At 40.1% G+C, this 17,221-nt stretch overlaps 2 protein-coding genes across 2 annotated transcripts in view; both read right to left on the bottom strand.

Annotated features, from left to right (window-relative positions):
* The window catches only part of tspoap1 (TSPO associated protein 1), a 139,264-nt gene extending 134,820 nt beyond the window's left edge, over positions 1–4,444 (bottom strand). Inside the window, exons 1-3 of the mRNA XM_084115121.1 lie at positions 4,282–4,444; positions 1,849–2,269; positions 1,266–1,465 (exon numbers count right to left, since the gene is read on the bottom strand). Of these exons, the coding sequence (XP_083971247.1) occupies positions 1,266–1,465; positions 1,849–2,269; positions 4,282–4,293 (633 nt within the window). The 5' untranslated portion in view covers positions 4,294–4,444. The remainder of the gene's footprint in view (positions 1–1,265; positions 1,466–1,848; positions 2,270–4,281) is intronic.
* A 3,825-nt stretch (positions 4,445–8,269) lies between these two features.
* LOC311083043 (alpha-2-macroglobulin-like) lies at positions 8,270–15,805 on the bottom strand (the record flags this gene model as incomplete). Its single annotated transcript, XM_084114293.1, has 32 exons — positions 8,270–8,733; positions 8,817–8,922; positions 9,003–9,086; positions 9,177–9,258; positions 9,364–9,485; positions 9,564–9,785; positions 9,855–10,039; positions 10,115–10,277; positions 10,363–10,437; positions 10,529–10,685; positions 10,777–10,852; positions 10,970–11,146; positions 11,237–11,320; positions 11,398–11,449; positions 11,525–11,646; positions 11,719–11,842; positions 11,923–12,148; positions 12,238–12,343; positions 12,648–12,741; positions 12,812–12,937; positions 13,180–13,329; positions 13,401–13,613; positions 13,699–13,926; positions 14,006–14,152; positions 14,252–14,364; positions 14,474–14,594; positions 14,678–14,789; positions 14,862–14,946; positions 15,023–15,188; positions 15,328–15,348; positions 15,507–15,559; positions 15,685–15,805. The coding sequence occupies 32 exons, from the start codon at positions 15,803–15,805 to the stop codon at positions 8,687–8,689; spliced, it is 3,960 nt and encodes a 1,319-aa protein (XP_083970419.1). The 3' UTR covers positions 8,270–8,686.
* Positions 15,806–17,221: the final 1,416 nt, after the last annotated feature.

Raw genomic sequence — 17,221 nt, 5'->3', positions numbered from 1 at the left:
CACACTCTAACTCACACACACTCTAACTCACACACACTCTAACTCACACACACTCTAACTCACACTCTAACTCACACTCTAACTCACACTCTAACTCACTCTCTAACTCACTCTCTAACTCACTCTCTAACTCACTCTCTAACTCACTCTCTAACTCACTCTCTAACTCACTCTCTAACTCACTCTCTAACTCACTCTCTAACTCACTCTCTAACTCACTCTCTAACTCACTCTCTAACTCACTCTCTAACTCACACTCTAACTCACACTCTAACTCACACTCTAAATCACACACTCTAACTCACACACACTCTAACACACACTCTAACTCACACACACTCTAACTCACACACACTCTAACTCACACACACTCTAACTCACACTCTAACTCACACTCTAACTCACACTCTAACTCACACTCTAAATCACACACTCTCTAACACACACTCTAACACACACTCTAACTCACACACACTCTAACTCACACACACTCTAACTCACACACACTCTAACTCACACACACTCTAACTCACACACACTCTAACTCACACTCTAACTCACACTCTAACTCACACTCTAACTCACACTCTAAATCACACACTCTAACTCACACACACTCTAACACACACTCTAACACACACTCTAACTCACACACACTCTAACTCACACACACTCTAACTCACACACACTCTAACTCACACACACTCTAACTCACACACACTCTAACTCACACACACTCTAACTCACACTCTAACTCACACTCTAACTCACACTCTAACTCACACTCTAACTCACACTCTAACTCACACTCTAACTCACACTCTAACTCACACTCTAACTCACACTCTAACTCACACTCTAACTCACACTCTAACTCACACTCTAACTCACACTCTAACTCACACTCTAACTCACACTCTAACACACACTCTAACACACACTCTAACTCACACACTCTAACTCACACACTCTAACTCACACACTCTAACTCACACACTCTAACTCACACACTCTAACTCACACACTCACTAACTCACACACTCACTAACTCACACACTCACTAACACACACACTCACTAACTCACACACTCACTAACACACACACTCACTAACTCACACACTCTAACTCACACACACACACACACACACACACACTAACACACACACACTAACACACACACACTAACACACACACACTAACACACACACACACTAACACACACACACACTCTAACACACACACTCAGTCACACACACACACTCACAGTAAAAGCTAGTTCTCTGTGTTGGTGGTGGTCCTGGTGTGAGGGTCTGCTGTGGGCTTCCAGAAGGTGACAGAGGAAGACGCTCTTCTCTAGATCCACTTCCTGTTGAAGGCGCTGAAGTAAATGGACGTGTTTCCCGTCGGCCTGCGCGAGCAGCGTCTTCAGCAGCTCCTCGAGTCTGAGATACACCTCACCGTTACCTTCAAGAGAGTTCCCTTTTAAAAGCTTGAAGTCTGAAGGTTTTCAGTTTTAATTAGTTTAAGTTTCAGTTCAGTAGTTTTAAAAGTTTGAAGGTTTTCAGTTTGAAATAGTTGGACCACTCGGGTGGTTGCTAAGTTGTTGCTATGCGGTTGCTAGGCTATTCTGAGTGGTTGCTAAGTTGTTGCTACGGTATTTTGGGTGGTTGCTATGGTGTTGCTAGGGTACTCTGGCTGGTTGCTAGGATGTTGCAATGCAGTTGCTAGGGTACTCTGAATGGTTGCTAGGGTGTTACTATATGGTTGCTAGGGTACACAGGTGGTTGTCAGGGTGGTTGCTATGCGGTTACTAGGGTATTTGGGTGGTTTTACCTTGACACCATTACCTTTACATCCAGGTTTGAGGCCTTGTACCCCCGTGGTTCTGCCGATTCCAGCAATCTCATCAGCCAGTTGACGCTTAACTTCTTGTGTTTGTCTGAGCGTTAAATTCTCCGTGCGTTTCTCGTCCCGGCTCCGCCAGCGCAACAGACGACGCACCTCCGCCTCACGCTCTCGGCCCAGAGTTTCCCGCTGTCGTAGCAGCTCCAGTGTCTTCTGCTGCTCGAGTCGATACGTCAGATCCCTCAGCGCTCGCTCCCGCTCCTCACGGGCCTCGTCCCGATGCCTACGCAGCTCCAGGGAGAAGCGCCGGTGAGCCTGATGGTTTCGACTGCGCTCCACTTCTAACGAGACTCGGAGACGCTCCACATCCCGTCTCGGATCAGGACCGGAGTCGTGCTTGGACCTAATGCAGGACGGGCCTTTCTTGGAGGAGAGAATCGGAGGGTCATCACAGTGTTCGTCCATGATGCCATTAATGGAGGCCACACACAAGTCAACTCAGGCCCGACAGAAAGCATGCAGATGCAGGATGAGAATGATGATGTTACACAGACGACAGCATGCATCGCACACACAAGCCAACATGCCTACTGAAAAGAGCAGAGATGAAAGATGATTATCAGCATGCCAACAGAAAGATTCAGAACTTATGTAAAATGCCCCTATTGTGCTCTTTTAAAGGCTCCTAATTTATAATAGGTTTACATGCATCTAATTTTCTCACAACATGCATTCAGCTTCAGCTCTTTTCTCACAGTGTCTGAAACGGTTCGATAAAGGATTCGGTGTCTCTAAACTCCGCCTTTCAGAGAGCCTGCTCTGCTCTGATTGGTCAGATGGCTCAGTCTGTTGTGATTGGTCGACCGCTTACAGCACATGTCGGAAACCAAACGGCCATTACCGTATCTGAATGTAAGCTGTTCCTCAGCTCTTGAGACACTGTTATACGTACAGTGACGATGGCGTGGGTTTTACCATATTAATCTCATCAAAGGGGATTTTCTTCGGTCTTCTCGACATGAACAACACAAACCAAACTCTTCCAGTCTCAGAAACAACTACAGTGTTTGAGGGCGGGGCAAAGAGACGCTGTTCAGCCAATCAGAGCACAGACTGGCATTATGCAAATTTGTTACGTAGGTTCGTGCAAGACTGGAATTACTGACGACTCGTTTCAGCAGTTCAGAATCACTTCTTTCTTTTGGGAGACAATAACTCTATTTATTGTTTGATCTTTGAAACTTTGCAGAGCTTTTACATTCACAAACAGCTGTATATTACAATGCATGAAAGAGAATACCCGAAAAAGCATAACAGCAGCACTTTAAGAAAGAAAACTTATGATCACATGCACAAACAAACTGATGCACAATGCAATGAGTCACTAATTGGCTCAGTGGTTGTCCGATTTACTATATATATATATATATATATATATATATATATATATATATATATATATATGTATAAAACCTGAGTTGACAGAGATTGTTTATATCAGGCAGTGTGAACCGGCAGAACCTGATGTAAACCAGGTTGGATTTGTTTGGTTTTGTCTGAACTCAAGAGTTTGTTCAACTAAGCTTCATGTAACAGGACACAGTAAATACTGCACTAGTTTAAACAAACTAAACTAAGCAAGACTAAAATTAACAATAAAAACTCTGACAGTCAAATGTTTGGACGCACCCATTCGATTAGAATTAATTTCCAATTTTTATAATAATAATAGTAAGCTCTATAAAATAATACAAATGGGAATGATGTGGTCATGTGATGCATGACAATTTACACACATTTTATTTGTGCACATGTATTATTTGCAGCAGAATTTATGTCTACAAACCTACTTCAAACATTTAAGCATAAACCTTTAGATTAAATGGCATTTAAAATGATGAGAAACAATTCAGCCAAGTGTCTCAAAACTTGACTGATGATGTGTGTATATAAATGACGGTTAAAAAATATTATGTAAATATATTTGTTGTCATTAGGCATATTCGAAGATAGCTGGCAACTTATTTTCTTTTACACACAAAATAATATTTTCACGAATCGGTTTAACTGTGACATGCATGCTGGATCTCAACTATGCATCACAAAAAAAAAACCATCAAAACCTCTTTGTCACTCAGAAATATCCAGAGGAAACTGTTAGAATGTTAAAGGATGTTTAAGACACACACACACACACACACACACACACACACACAATGACACACAGATACAATGTAGCACAATGATCACAGCCACAATGATACAAACACTGCGACACAATGATACAAACATATAGAACGCGATGAAACACAAACACACATGTATCAGTGTAAAACTCTTGTAACAATGTAAAAGTCTCGCGATCGGTCTCTCTCCTCAGACGCGTGTCATTATCCGCAGAGACTTTAATGAACGCAGGATATAAACACACTGACCTTTCTCCGCATGAAAACTTCAAGATGGGCTTCATATATTCCCCTAGTTCCACTGGAAACCCGTGAAAGACGCGTTTAAACGGGCGTTAATCCTCGCGTAACCGCGTCAGCGCGATGTTTGTCGTTGTGCGTCGCGTCTTAAACACCAGTTGCTTCAGTGAGTCAGTGTCCGGCTATTGATGATCTGGACATCACAGATTCTCTGAGGACACAGCGACCGCTGCTGGACACTCGGCGACACTACAACACTCTCATTCTGCTCAATTACTAATTATTTACAGGGCGATTATTTATTCTTCTTAGGGGTATTTTTATGTAAATTCTTATTTATTTATTTTCCTCTGAGGAAGACAGTGACCACTGTACAGTGACCATAACTTAGACAGTGTAAATTGTAATGTGGACTCATGCGTTTTCTGTAGAGCTGCTTTGAAACGATGGGTATTGTGAAAAGCGCTATACAAATAAATGTGAATTCATTATTATTTACATGGGTGATTATTTATTAGGGGCACTTTTATGTAATCCCTTTATAATAATAACTTTAAACGTTTTAGTGTTGTCAAGTGTAGGCTAACTTTCCTAATTTGTAAGTGTTTTAAAAGGTGATATTTGCCAGAATTCTATATTTTTGGGCTTGTCCCCCATATATACTGTATATATGGTAACAACTTACAATAAGGTTTCATTAGTTAACATTAATTAACATGGGCTAAGAATTAACCATACTTATTCACCATTTAATAATCTTAGTTAATGTTAATTTCAATATTTACTAATACATTATTACAATCAAATGTTGTATTTGTTAACATTAGTTAATGCATTGTGAACTATCATAAAAAAACAATGAATAGCTGGATTTTTATTAACTAACATTAACAAAGATTAATAAATACTTTAACAAATGTATTGCTCATGGTTAGTTCATGTTATAACAAATAAGACCTTATTGTAAAGTGTTAACGTACATTTTAACATTAAAATCAGTAATATTTTGCTTTGAACTTTTTCCTAATATTTTAAATTATTTGGTACTTATGTGCACAATTTGTATTTTAATAACCAGAAATAGTTTTTCATCGCATTTTAGGGTTTTTCCAAAGAAAGTCTATGGGTTATGATGCCAGAGCATTAGATTAGAAATGTCATTAATTTGAGTTGAATGTTTCATTCAAATGTTATCCATTTTAGAGCTTGATACTGTAAGTCACATTCAGCTGAATAGAATAGAATAGAATAGAATAGAATAGAATAGAATAGAATAGAATACAATGTCTTTATTGCCATTGCAAGTACAACGAAATTAGAAAGTGCTTCACTTGGTGCCTGAAAAAAACATATATATACAACAAAAACATATATTACATACCACACACATATTAAACATATAGTAGGCTACAAAAAGTAAGCAGTTGATGTAGTCAAGTATTTAAACATATCGCACTAATGAAGAAATACATTTCAAAACGGCTCATTGCAGAGTGAAAATAGGTAAATAGTTTTCATTGCATCATTAAACGTCTACAATTTTCTAAAATTTATCCGAGATCAGGTAAAAAAAATCATTCGTAGACACACGGGTTCACAGAGATCATTGACATTTTGCAACATTTATGACGTAAACGAAGACTCGTTTACTGAAATCACGTGACTACATCAGACGTTGTGGTCGTGTCTAGGCGTAGGTTTCTCTGAGGTGTCTATGGAAGGCCAAAGGGGCCAAAACGTGAAAATGTCGTGTAAACACGTAATTACGTGTTCCATAATATGAAAGGCCAAAAGGGCCAAAACGTGTGAAACTGTCGTGTAAACACGTGTTTACACGACAGTTTCACAGGTTTTGGCCCTCTGGACAATGACATCACCGTTTTTTGCAGAACTGCTTTATAGATGAACTGAAGTCATTTCATAATAATCAACACTGAACTGATTTCAACTGAATAAGGACTTTACTATTGTCTATTTAGAGCTGCTTTACAGTAGAATTAAATTGATTAAAATAATTTTTTACCATGGAAAATTAGAGTGTAAACAAGCAAGTAATAACTTACAAATTAGTAAACTTTCTTGCCATAAGCACCAACTACAACGAGAAATTTGTCATTGGAATCATTGGAATAAGCTGTAGCCATTACTTCCTGCTTACGGGAAGTAAACAGGAAGAAAGAAGGGAAAAAGAATAGAAAATAGAACAAAGCACAGTTACCCCATTAGATGTAACAATCTATTTGTGGCATTTTAAAGCTCCAGTTCACAAATAATACATGATCTCTTCAAACTGTCAGCAAAACACTTTACAATCTCACATAGCCAAGTGCATATATTTGTGTATATTTGTTTACACAGTGCTTGTATTTGTGTGTGGTTTTGATACTTCGCTCTCAATAATAAAGCCCCAAAGCTACAACATGATCTTTGAAAAACTAGAGCAGCTTCAGTTATCGATATTAATTCAGAGAAGTCCAACAAAACCTTAGACACCTAAGACACTCGAGTCCGTCCCTTTCTAATTCGCTTCTTTATTTTCATGAACCGCAGAATAAGTTGCCGCCCGTCTGACATAACAGTGTTCTTTCTGGAAACACAAGCATCAGGTCATCCATGAATCTGGTACATAACAGTAAAAGGTGTATTTGATACGCAGTGAAAAATAAATATATGATATCATATTTAAGGTTAACAGGGAAAAATAAGAGATTGGCCTACTATTTAAAAAAATATGAAACAGTATCATTACATCGATATACATTACAGTAGTATGCTACATTGTTGTCACAGGACTTTATTACGTTGCATGTTTAATTCAACGTCCAGATATCTCAAGAAAAAAATTTGCATTTCTAATAAAACTAAATTCTGATTCAATTCTGCACATTTTTCCAAATAAAAACTGCTATACCATAGATTCTGGTTCTTAACATTAACATACTTTTCTTTTGGGATCTTCATTTTTTTAGGGCCCTAAATGGTTTATTACCAAGGCGATTTTAGTGTGGCTCCATGAGGAAATTGTACAGATTTTCATTGGTCAAAAACCAAATGTTGGTGACTTTGCATACAATTGATACTTGTATTAAAAGAGGAATGTGTATGTTTTGGCCACCACTGTTATATTGAGGTATAATTGTGGATTATACTGTACTGCTTAACCAGAGCCGTAACTACCATAAACATTGAGGGAGACAAATCCCAAAGATATTCTCAATGCCTCAGTTGCATTACATTACACAATGCTCTGTTTGCTTAAGTTAGGTTTTTTTTTTTGTCTCAGTGGTCCAACAGCACTTGTCAATGTCAAAAAGATTGGCTAATCAAATAAAAAGGTGGGGTTTACCATTCACAAAAGCTGGGCATGAATGACATAGGCATGACAATTTAGTTTTAATGGTGAAATATTTCTGAGGTACTTGACAATACAGAGTACTGATACCTGTACATTTATTGCATTTGTAATTAAAAAAAAAAAAATGCATATAGTGAAACCTAAAGTATATGAATCAAATTAGTTGGCTTTATTCATTTAGCAAAGATATTTCCATCAGTTATTAATGACCATTAAAAATGTATTGTAGCTTCTCTAATATATTTTATCCGTCATTTAATAGCAGAGTAGATGTTTAGAGCTGCTCCAGCAAGGCTCAACACTATGGAGCTTTTTCTACTGGTATGGAAAAAGTTCAAGTACAGATATCAAATAAAGTATCAAATGTAAAGACACTGATAAGCATTCATCTATATTTAATTTATACACTGAAGAATATGCAAAGTCATCCAATCAAGAGCATGGGTGATTTCAGTCTTTTGTTAGATGAACATTGAGGACAAAGTCAGCAGTAGGTTTATTAGGCTGCTGTCACTTTAAGAGCAGCACGTCAAACATGCTTTTAAATATACATTTACATATAAAAATAAAGTGCTTCACTGAGGCTATATTATTCAGTATTGCCCATTTATTGCTCTCTGGTTTGTTGTAGTAAAACAACTGGCTACACTGGATATTAGTCTAACTGAATACATTAATTGCTTATGGTGGGAAAAGTAGAGGTTTGAAATCTGCAGGTTATTAATGAATGTCACCTGCAAGTGAAGTACATCAGTTGTTTTAAAATTAAACCAATGAATTTTAACTGATTAGTCCACAAATAAATGAAGTGCAACTGCAGTTGTTCTTGAGTTCAACTTTCAACAACTCAAAAAAAAAAAGGAAGCTCAAACAAGTTAATAGCCACTGCCTGAGTGAACTTCATTTTAGTCATGTAAGGATTTGAAGTCACTGGACAAAATCTCATGAACACTCAAACCACCATCAAATGAACACTTAAAAAAAAAAAAACTGATTTGTGTAAAAGCTTTCATTTTAATTAGTTTTAATTTAAATTGCGTGGCCTGCAGGCATTCAATGCTAGTTGCCTAGACAGGGGGACGTGTAGGTCGTCTCGAACGAATCACCTATAAGAGGAACAGAAAATGAGCTGTATCATGTTCAACAGTGAATTCAGCCAGAGCAAAGCATGATTAGGATGAAAGCGTACTTGTCTGATAGTAGTCATAAATGTTAATGACCGCTGGCTTGAGATCTTTCACATCAAGAACCTGTTTCAGCTGCAGAGCATAACTCATGGGGACACCTTTGGGAACCTGCGAGTCAAAAAGGATGAATAGAACAAACAGCACTCAATAGGGCAGCTAGTGAATATCCCCAATGGACAGCATCTCACCTCTTTCAGATACACTAGGACATGATCATCTCCGGCATCAACACGCGCCACTAGCGGAGCAAACGATTGGGATGGAGATCCAAGCTGAGAGAAAGAGACCATTGTTTACATGCACAATTACACATAAAGAGCCTCAAGCATCTTGAGACTTAAAGTAATCTTAAATATACGAACCAGTGATGTATCTGCCGTGAAGCCCGACAGGAGCTTAATATCCACAAGAACCATGTTAGTTTGTGCTTTTACGCCATTGTATCTGAATGAGGGTGATCGAGGATAAAGAGGTTTAGTCCACAGATTCCTTTTGTAAGGATCATAAACAAGAGCTGGTTTCAGGACGCAAAGCAAAAGCTATTCTTACGTCACAGTGAAGTTCAACATGAGATTGGCCGCAAGTGGTCGGCAGTCTCCAGTCACCTTTGCTTCAACGCTCAGAGTCTTGTTGAATTTATCAGGTGTCGGGATGTTGTAGAAACATGCAACCTATAGTACGAACAGATCAAAACAAATCAGTAAGATGTGGATGTGCACAACAGAAATAGAGGGAGTGGAAGTACAGACCTGCACAGAAACACAAGAGGTTCCGGTCACTTTAACACTATGTATGCCTGGAATGAACTTCAGCGGCTTCTCCTGATACAGCAGCCTGTTGTCCCGACTAACACTGAAGCTATAAGACTCCCCATCTACACCTGAGGACTGTACAGTAACAGTGCTGGAGCCATCCAAGCTGAAGACTTGACCAGCGTACAGAGACAGGGCATGAAGAGCCACCACGGTGTCCTAAAAACAAGCACCAGATTAGAAACCTCCTCATAAAAGATTGCGCTCATGTTTGGTAGTCAGAGGCACCTGGGTGGAGGAAAAGCCGCCGTAGGGATTCTGCTGGGTCACCAGCCAGTTGACAATTTGATTAGCATAGCTTAGATCAGCTGTCGTGAGAGGTTGAACGGCAAGAACTGCTAGCAGCACGTAAGAGCTAATCTCCACCGCCAGATTATTACCAGATGTAGTTTGAGACCAGTGGACCTTCGTTCCTTAGGATGAGATGGAGGGAGAAAGTCAATGCCAAAGAACCTGATGAACAAAGACAAGAGGCTAGTAAATTTCACCTTCGCTAATGTCAAGATCTTTCAAGGTGGTTAGAAGCTGTGATCGAGTGGTGGTCTCTCTAGCCAGACTGAAAGTGTAGGCCAGCAGAGCCGTGGCGTAAGTGTTTCCCAGATTCCCAATGACAGGCCTCAAGCATGAAAGAGCATTGGTAATGACGGAATCCTAAAAGAAAAGCAGATATCATTCAACAGCAGAACAGGAAGGTCATCCGCAAGGAGCTCATACACATTACTGGAGAGGTTTTTACTGTGATGGGGATGCCAAGTTCAAGTAGCGATGCAACAATGTAGGCAGTCATGGTCACGTTATCACCAACTCCACCCTAAAACACACCAGCATACGATTTAAAAAAAAAAAAAAAAAAAAAAAGTCTTGGACAGTCAAAAGGGTTAGGGTCCAATTGATAAATGTACCTTCATTCCATTGTGGTACAAAGCTCCCTGTTGCATGAAGCATCCATTTGAACCCTGCTGGCTTATTAGCCAGTCCTTTGCACTCTGAAGGACATTCGGATCGATGAAAAGGAAGCGCTTTGCTAGACCAAAAGACCTCATGACAAAGGCAGTCAACCTAGCCACGCAGGAAGTTTTGTTAAAACTGAACTTACAAAACCGCTGAGACAAAAGCTACACAAGACTAGAATAGTGGTAGTGAAACTCACCATGTATTGGATTCGTCATAACCAAATGTGCTGTATGATCCGTCACTATGCCTGTAGTTTAGTTGTCCTTGGTATCCTGTTCAAGTCAAAAACCACATATCGGAGGGGGGCTTAGTAGGATTCTAGACAGCTTCAATGGGAAGCAATAGGATTTAGACTCCTACATATTTAAAGCGGATTTGGTCATCCATACCTCTCTGAAGGTAGCTGGTGGCAGTCGCTCGGATGGCTGCGGTGAGTTGCCCTGTGACTTCAAGGTACAGCAGAATGTAAATATTGGGAGCAAGAATAATCATATTCTGTTCTCCACAGCCAGATGGCATCTGTATTAACCCATCCAGATTCTTCAGTGCACGACCCATTATGTCCCCTACGAGAGGTCAAGCATAAAACCCACATCAGAAACAAAGTTATCCTACCAAACAATCACGTGTCAGTTTCTCCTCAATGAAATGCTTACCGAGGACTGAAACAGAGCATCTGTGTGATCCCTGAACCACAATTTTGGGAAATATCAGAATCGCGTCTTCAGAAAGAGCTTTTCCTAGGGACCGAACAGAAAGGATCAGCATTGAGTGTTAGGCTGTAGAGGGAGAATGTGTTGGGTATCAGAGTACAAACCTTTTGGACACAGCAACATACTCTGGGCAATTGTCCTTTCAACTCCTTCAGGCTATAAAAGGCAAAACACATCAGTAAAGCAGCATGAGCTCCATGATCAAACTCCAGAAAGCTGGTCAACACTTACCAGGACAATTAGACTTCGAGTGACTACATCAATGCGTCCTCTTGTCGGCACGGTCACAACCTCAGTGCCACATCGAGTCCGGGATGGTTCAGCTGAGGCATTGACAGTCACATTGACAACTCCTGCAGTGACAGACAGAGTGAGCAACACCATGTACACTTCAGATTTAGAAGCAGACTTTCCCCAATACTGACCAAGAACAGCAGCTGAGAAAACCCATTTGAAGGTCTTTCTCTCATTGGCACATAGACAGGATGAATATGAATCAGTATACGGTTTAAGAGTGAAGGCCATGGATGAAGCTGGAGTTACTTTAACCTGTGAACAAAAGAGTGAACACTGAGCAAAGATACAGGACCTACTCTATATAGATCCATTATAAATAAACCGTGGCAGACCATGATGCACTTAGACAGATAGTTGAAGACTGTGGCCTTCAGATCAAAAGACTCCCCACGGACAACAGAGTACGGCAAGGAGAGCTCCAGGAAGAAGGGCTGGAAGACTGTCAGCAGAGTAGGAGGAGCCAGACCGAAACCTTTTGAGGAAAGGCAGAACGCCTCCGTCTCCCATGTGGTGATTGTGTCAGGAACTGTAAGAGGAACTTGTGTGGATCCAGTGGCTCTGAAGAAAGGTCACCAGAAAAGTAGTGAGGGGGGCAGGAGAATTAAAACTGTGGGCAAGTAGCTTTAGATGGAACAAAAATTACGAACCCCACTTGAGCAAGCTGCCAGAACCAGGTTTCTGGAAAGTAAGTCCTGACTGTCACATCAAAAGAAGCGTCGCCTTCTGCTACTGGACTACCATGAAAATCCATCCCTGAAAGAGACAAATTTTACACACAGATCCTCCAAACAGTCCTAGTGTCCACAGAATACACAGGGTTCAAAACTTCAAATTTATGCATGGTTTAACCAATTGTTGCCTTACACATTTTGATGGTCTTTACATGGTACATTAAAGATCACATTCAGTAACAAAAGCCAATATAGACATTGCAACGCAAGAGATTAAAGTTTATCCAATGGCTTGCAGTTTTAGGTCACAGATTACTTAAGTTCATAATTGGTAGTTTATAAAGTCGTGTCAATTTCTAGAGCAAGAATCAAACTAACGGACATACCGTCATTGAAGCTGCGATAAAAATTCAGGCCTTTGTACTTCAGACACTGAGGTAATCTGATAGGCAAATTAGTTGTGACCTTCATCCCCACACTCTGTCAGAACAAAAAAACCATTTGAAAAAGTAGCATTTAGTAAAACACAGGATAATTAACCCTTTTCTACCTTGAAGGCTCCGTATGTTTGGTCTGCGGAAACAGCTCGACGGGCTCGAAAACGCAGACATTCCTGTTCATCCTCAACTTCATATGGATAATTTGGTAATGATCGCACTGGGAGTAAGTTGAACACCTGACAACAGAGATAAGTGCTCCTTGAAGACCTCTGTCTCTGTCCACTACTACAAGACTAAAGTCATAGTGTTGATTAAACTGGACTACTTCATTAAAAGCCAAGTAGTCCAGTCATGTCAGGGTTTTCCCTACTGGAGTTCAATGCAGTAAACTGAAGTGGCATTCTAATCAGATGTGCCACACACAGAAATATTCAGAGTAAAAGCCCAAACAAGAAATCTGATTGAGGCACACGGATACCCTTTCAGCACTCAGACGTCTTCCTGGCTCCATGATCCGGACACTCTGATCTACAGCACTGAGGCCACACAGAGATCCAGCTTGAGCAGAAACAGTCAGAACGTTTCCCTCAGCAGGAACAGCCGTAGATGGAGAGAACTGCAGAGACACCTGGAACACGAGGACCAACACGCTGTAGGACACACCACCATTCCCCAGTTGAAATGCACATCATACAGTACCTGGTTCTGGAAACACATATCTGTGTCAAACGACACACTAGCAGCAACTACATTCCCACTGGGAAGAACGCTGTAGACCAGAATCTGCACTGCTGGAGCCATATCGGCGCTGACAGACAGCTGGAACTTCACGGAGCCGCTTGTGACTGCATCACGATCCTTTGCCTTCACCGTCTGAAATTCATGGAGGACGATCACTCCTCTGGATAAGACCTGACAGAAGACATAGGTGCATACCTGTAAGTTGCTGAACAAAGACCAGCAAACTTTAAAAGCTACAAAACTAATGTCCACTCACCATATAGATTATGTCAGCGCTGTAGCTACCAGCCTCACCAATAAATGAATACTCCACGGTCACTGGAAATGAAGCACCACATTTGAGCGGCTGCTTCAGCTTCACTATAGTCAGTTCACTAAATGATGGGTTGTCGGGAGAAACAGGTTGGAGAAGCGGAACAACCCTCGTATCTGTAGTGTAGTATGGCGATTTATAATTATAAAAAACCTCTGGAGTCGCACTCGCCTTGGGAACAATGAATTGAATCAGTTTCATGCAAGAAAAAGAAAAAAACAAACTCAATTTCAAAAGTTACAAATCATACCACCAGATTCAGATCAGCCTTAGGAAGATTAGCAGTGTTGAGGGAGAACGCAGCCAGTCCGTTCTTGTTTGTGGTTAGATTCAACAGCAGTTTGTTGGGCCAGTTGTTACCATCCAAGAGATACACAGCTTGGCTTGCAACTGGAGTCTTATCAAAAAGAGTCAAGGATATCTATTGGGAATGATCAAGGTTAGGAAAGGGAACATATGTGAAGGCTTCCACGATAAGGGATGACATTTTGCTTGCCTTTCCATTAATCATTGATCCAGGTTCAAAATAAGGAACCAGGAGGTCCACAAACATGACGCTGCCGACTTCATACGTAAAGGGCACCACTGCAGATTTTGACACCATTACATCTGGGGGGGGCATGAGAGAAAAACCAAACAGTGAAGATCAACTTAAATGTGCCTTGAAGTGGATGTCTTGTAAAGATGACTAAGTGGTTCAGATCAGCCAATAGCTCACCTGTTCCCACCTCAGTAACATTCACATTTAAAAGAAATGTGTCTTGCATGTAGAGTTCAAATTTGTTTTTGAAAAACTCTGATGCATCGACGGTAAGAGAGGCACAGCCCGTGGCATTAATCTGGTAGCAGAACAAAGATGGTCACATTTAAGTCAAGCACAAGCAGAAGAAAAACCCTCAGCGTTAAGGCAGGAGTCGCACACCTTTGCCGTTTGATTCAGGCACTGTCTGGTCAAATTAAGCACAGTGTATGGAAATGGATCACGGCACACTTCCACCAAGGCTTGACCAGGTACAGGCTGGCCATATGTATATCTGGGAAACATCACAAACAACAAGATAAAGAATTGACCCAACCACATGACATGAAAATAAAGCACCACTTACTTGGCACAAGCCTCAACTTTCACTCCCATATCTGCAACGTTGTATGTCTTTGGTGTGTTTACGGTCACGTCAAACTTGGGCAAAACTAAACCAGAAACGAAGCGTTTTAGGTTAAGACCTCAGATCTGTCACTGAACTGCTGCACATATACAACAACTTACTGTATTTTTTCACCTCGAAAACTTGGGAGATTTCTCGGCCGGCAATAAAAGCCTTTAGCATGTACATCCCTATCTGAGCCTCTGGGTTTAACTCATGAGAAAGCTGCAATATCCACCCCGTTGAGGAAACGTTTGTCCACTGACCAATCCGGTTATTATCTCTGTTCTATTTAAAAAAATAAAAAAATAAATTAAAAAAATAAAAATAAAAAAGGAGAACAGCTCAGAGAAAATCTGCAAACAAAGAAAAGTGCAAAACGCTGCATTGGCTCCATTCAAAGACTTGCACCGGAGCAAATTCTCACCTCCACCACGACCAGATCGTACTGCAAGACAAAGACAGGAATATTAAATATTTAAAAGCACAAACACAATGATGCAGAAATCACTAAAGTTGACATTTTAGCATTTTAAAAGACCCTACATTTAATTTGCATTTAATTTAGGGTCAGACCACTCAAAATGGTGAAATATCTGGTCTTACCATTTGATCAAAAGGCACAAATTTGGGATCCATGGTGACAACTCTGAAATTAACTGAAAAGACACCAATAAACTCACATTTATTGCATACTGCACTTGAAGACTATCAGAACTTTTAGTGTAATGGACTTTCTACACCTCTAATATTCAACCAAGGGTCATTCACAATCACAGCTCACCAGTTTGTCCTGGATTGTAGATGGGTTTGTCTGTTTGGATGAAGGTCAAAGATTGGTAACGTCTAAACATGATTTTGCTCTCTTCGGTCGCTCTGAAGTCCTTTCCTTGAACTTCCACCATCAGCTTCTGCACTGATTCTCCATCCACCCGAGGAGCCTGTCGAGAACTTCAGTTAGCATACAACCAACCAGACAAAAAGAGCCACATTTGTCTAAATGACAGACCTGGAAAGAAAAGCAGCGGTGAAATGGCATTGAAGAAACGTGCTTCACAAGTTGAGTCGTCTTGCTTTTCTCATCAAGCAGAGAAACTGTCATTGTGAGGCTCTTTTGGGGTTGCAGAAGAGTCATGCATAATTTGGAGTCAGATCCAGACTCAATCACGGCAGGGAAAGTCACCATGAATAACCTGTGGAGAGGTTTAGTTTCAGAAACCACAGGACATCATCCATTCAATCACTGGATGGCATCAAACAAAGTAGTAATGGGGTTGAAGGAAAGCTTCAATGGCTTAGTTTCACCATCTATAACGTTTAGTAAACAACTCCAACATAAGAACAGATAACAGAATGCCAAGGGTCATTCACAATCACAGCTCATCGTATTTAATGGTACTTACGGCCCTTCTACTTCACGTCCTTCAACAGCAAAGAGAAAAAGGGCTAAAATTAGCCCTTTCCAAACACAAATCTCCCTCACAGCCATGAGGAAAACCCACCTAAGACTAAACCTAAACCAAGCCTCTCTGTCAGAAAACTATACGCTTCTCTTACGATGAAGGCTTTCCCTGTTTACTGCAGGATCTCTGAATCATCTGCACTGACGACACGACAGCGATATATCTCTTAATATTTCGGGAACGCATTCATCTCGTTGATTTAATTAATTAACCACCACCTGGCTGTAATTAATTGTATCCTTTGATTAGGAGTTCCAATTGGTATTGATTAGAACACGACACATAATAGCGGTTAGCGGGGCACAGTTGAAACACACACACACATGCCAGCATGCAACTTTGTGCATTTATGCCATATCAACACTATATAGAGAAAAAAAAAAAAACAGAAATATTTGGAAGATATCACTGAACATTTATTTAACCATAGCAAAAGTAAATGTCTTGCTTATGTTAATTTTAAAAATATATATATTTAAAATTAGACAAGTCGGATATAATTTTATCTTATATCTGTTATTTAACAGTTGAGATGGTTCTTTAATGCTGATCTAACCAGCAGAAGACACTAGCCGGGTTTAAATCCCAGTTGTGCAGGCGGGGCATGTTGTCACACTGCGTTAATGAGAGCCTATTAGAACTATGAAATTCTACTCTATACTTGTATGAATTCTATTGAGAAACCACGAGAAAAAGGTGAATAAAGACTGAGAGTCAATGTTCAGAAATGATTAATTATTATGTTTTGAACTATGCTGTATTGCTGTTTTGCTGTGTTTGTTAAAATAAACTTGACTTGTTGTCAAACTCAGAAATTAATTTATTTTTAATTATTAAAAATTGCCATTATTTTATATG

This window comes from Abramis brama, assembly GCF_963993115.1.
Source record: "Abramis brama genome assembly, chromosome: 5".
In the NCBI taxonomy this organism is placed as follows: domain Eukaryota; kingdom Metazoa; phylum Chordata; class Actinopteri; order Cypriniformes; family Leuciscidae; genus Abramis; species Abramis brama.
This window is presented reverse-complemented; position numbering and strand designations above follow the sequence as displayed.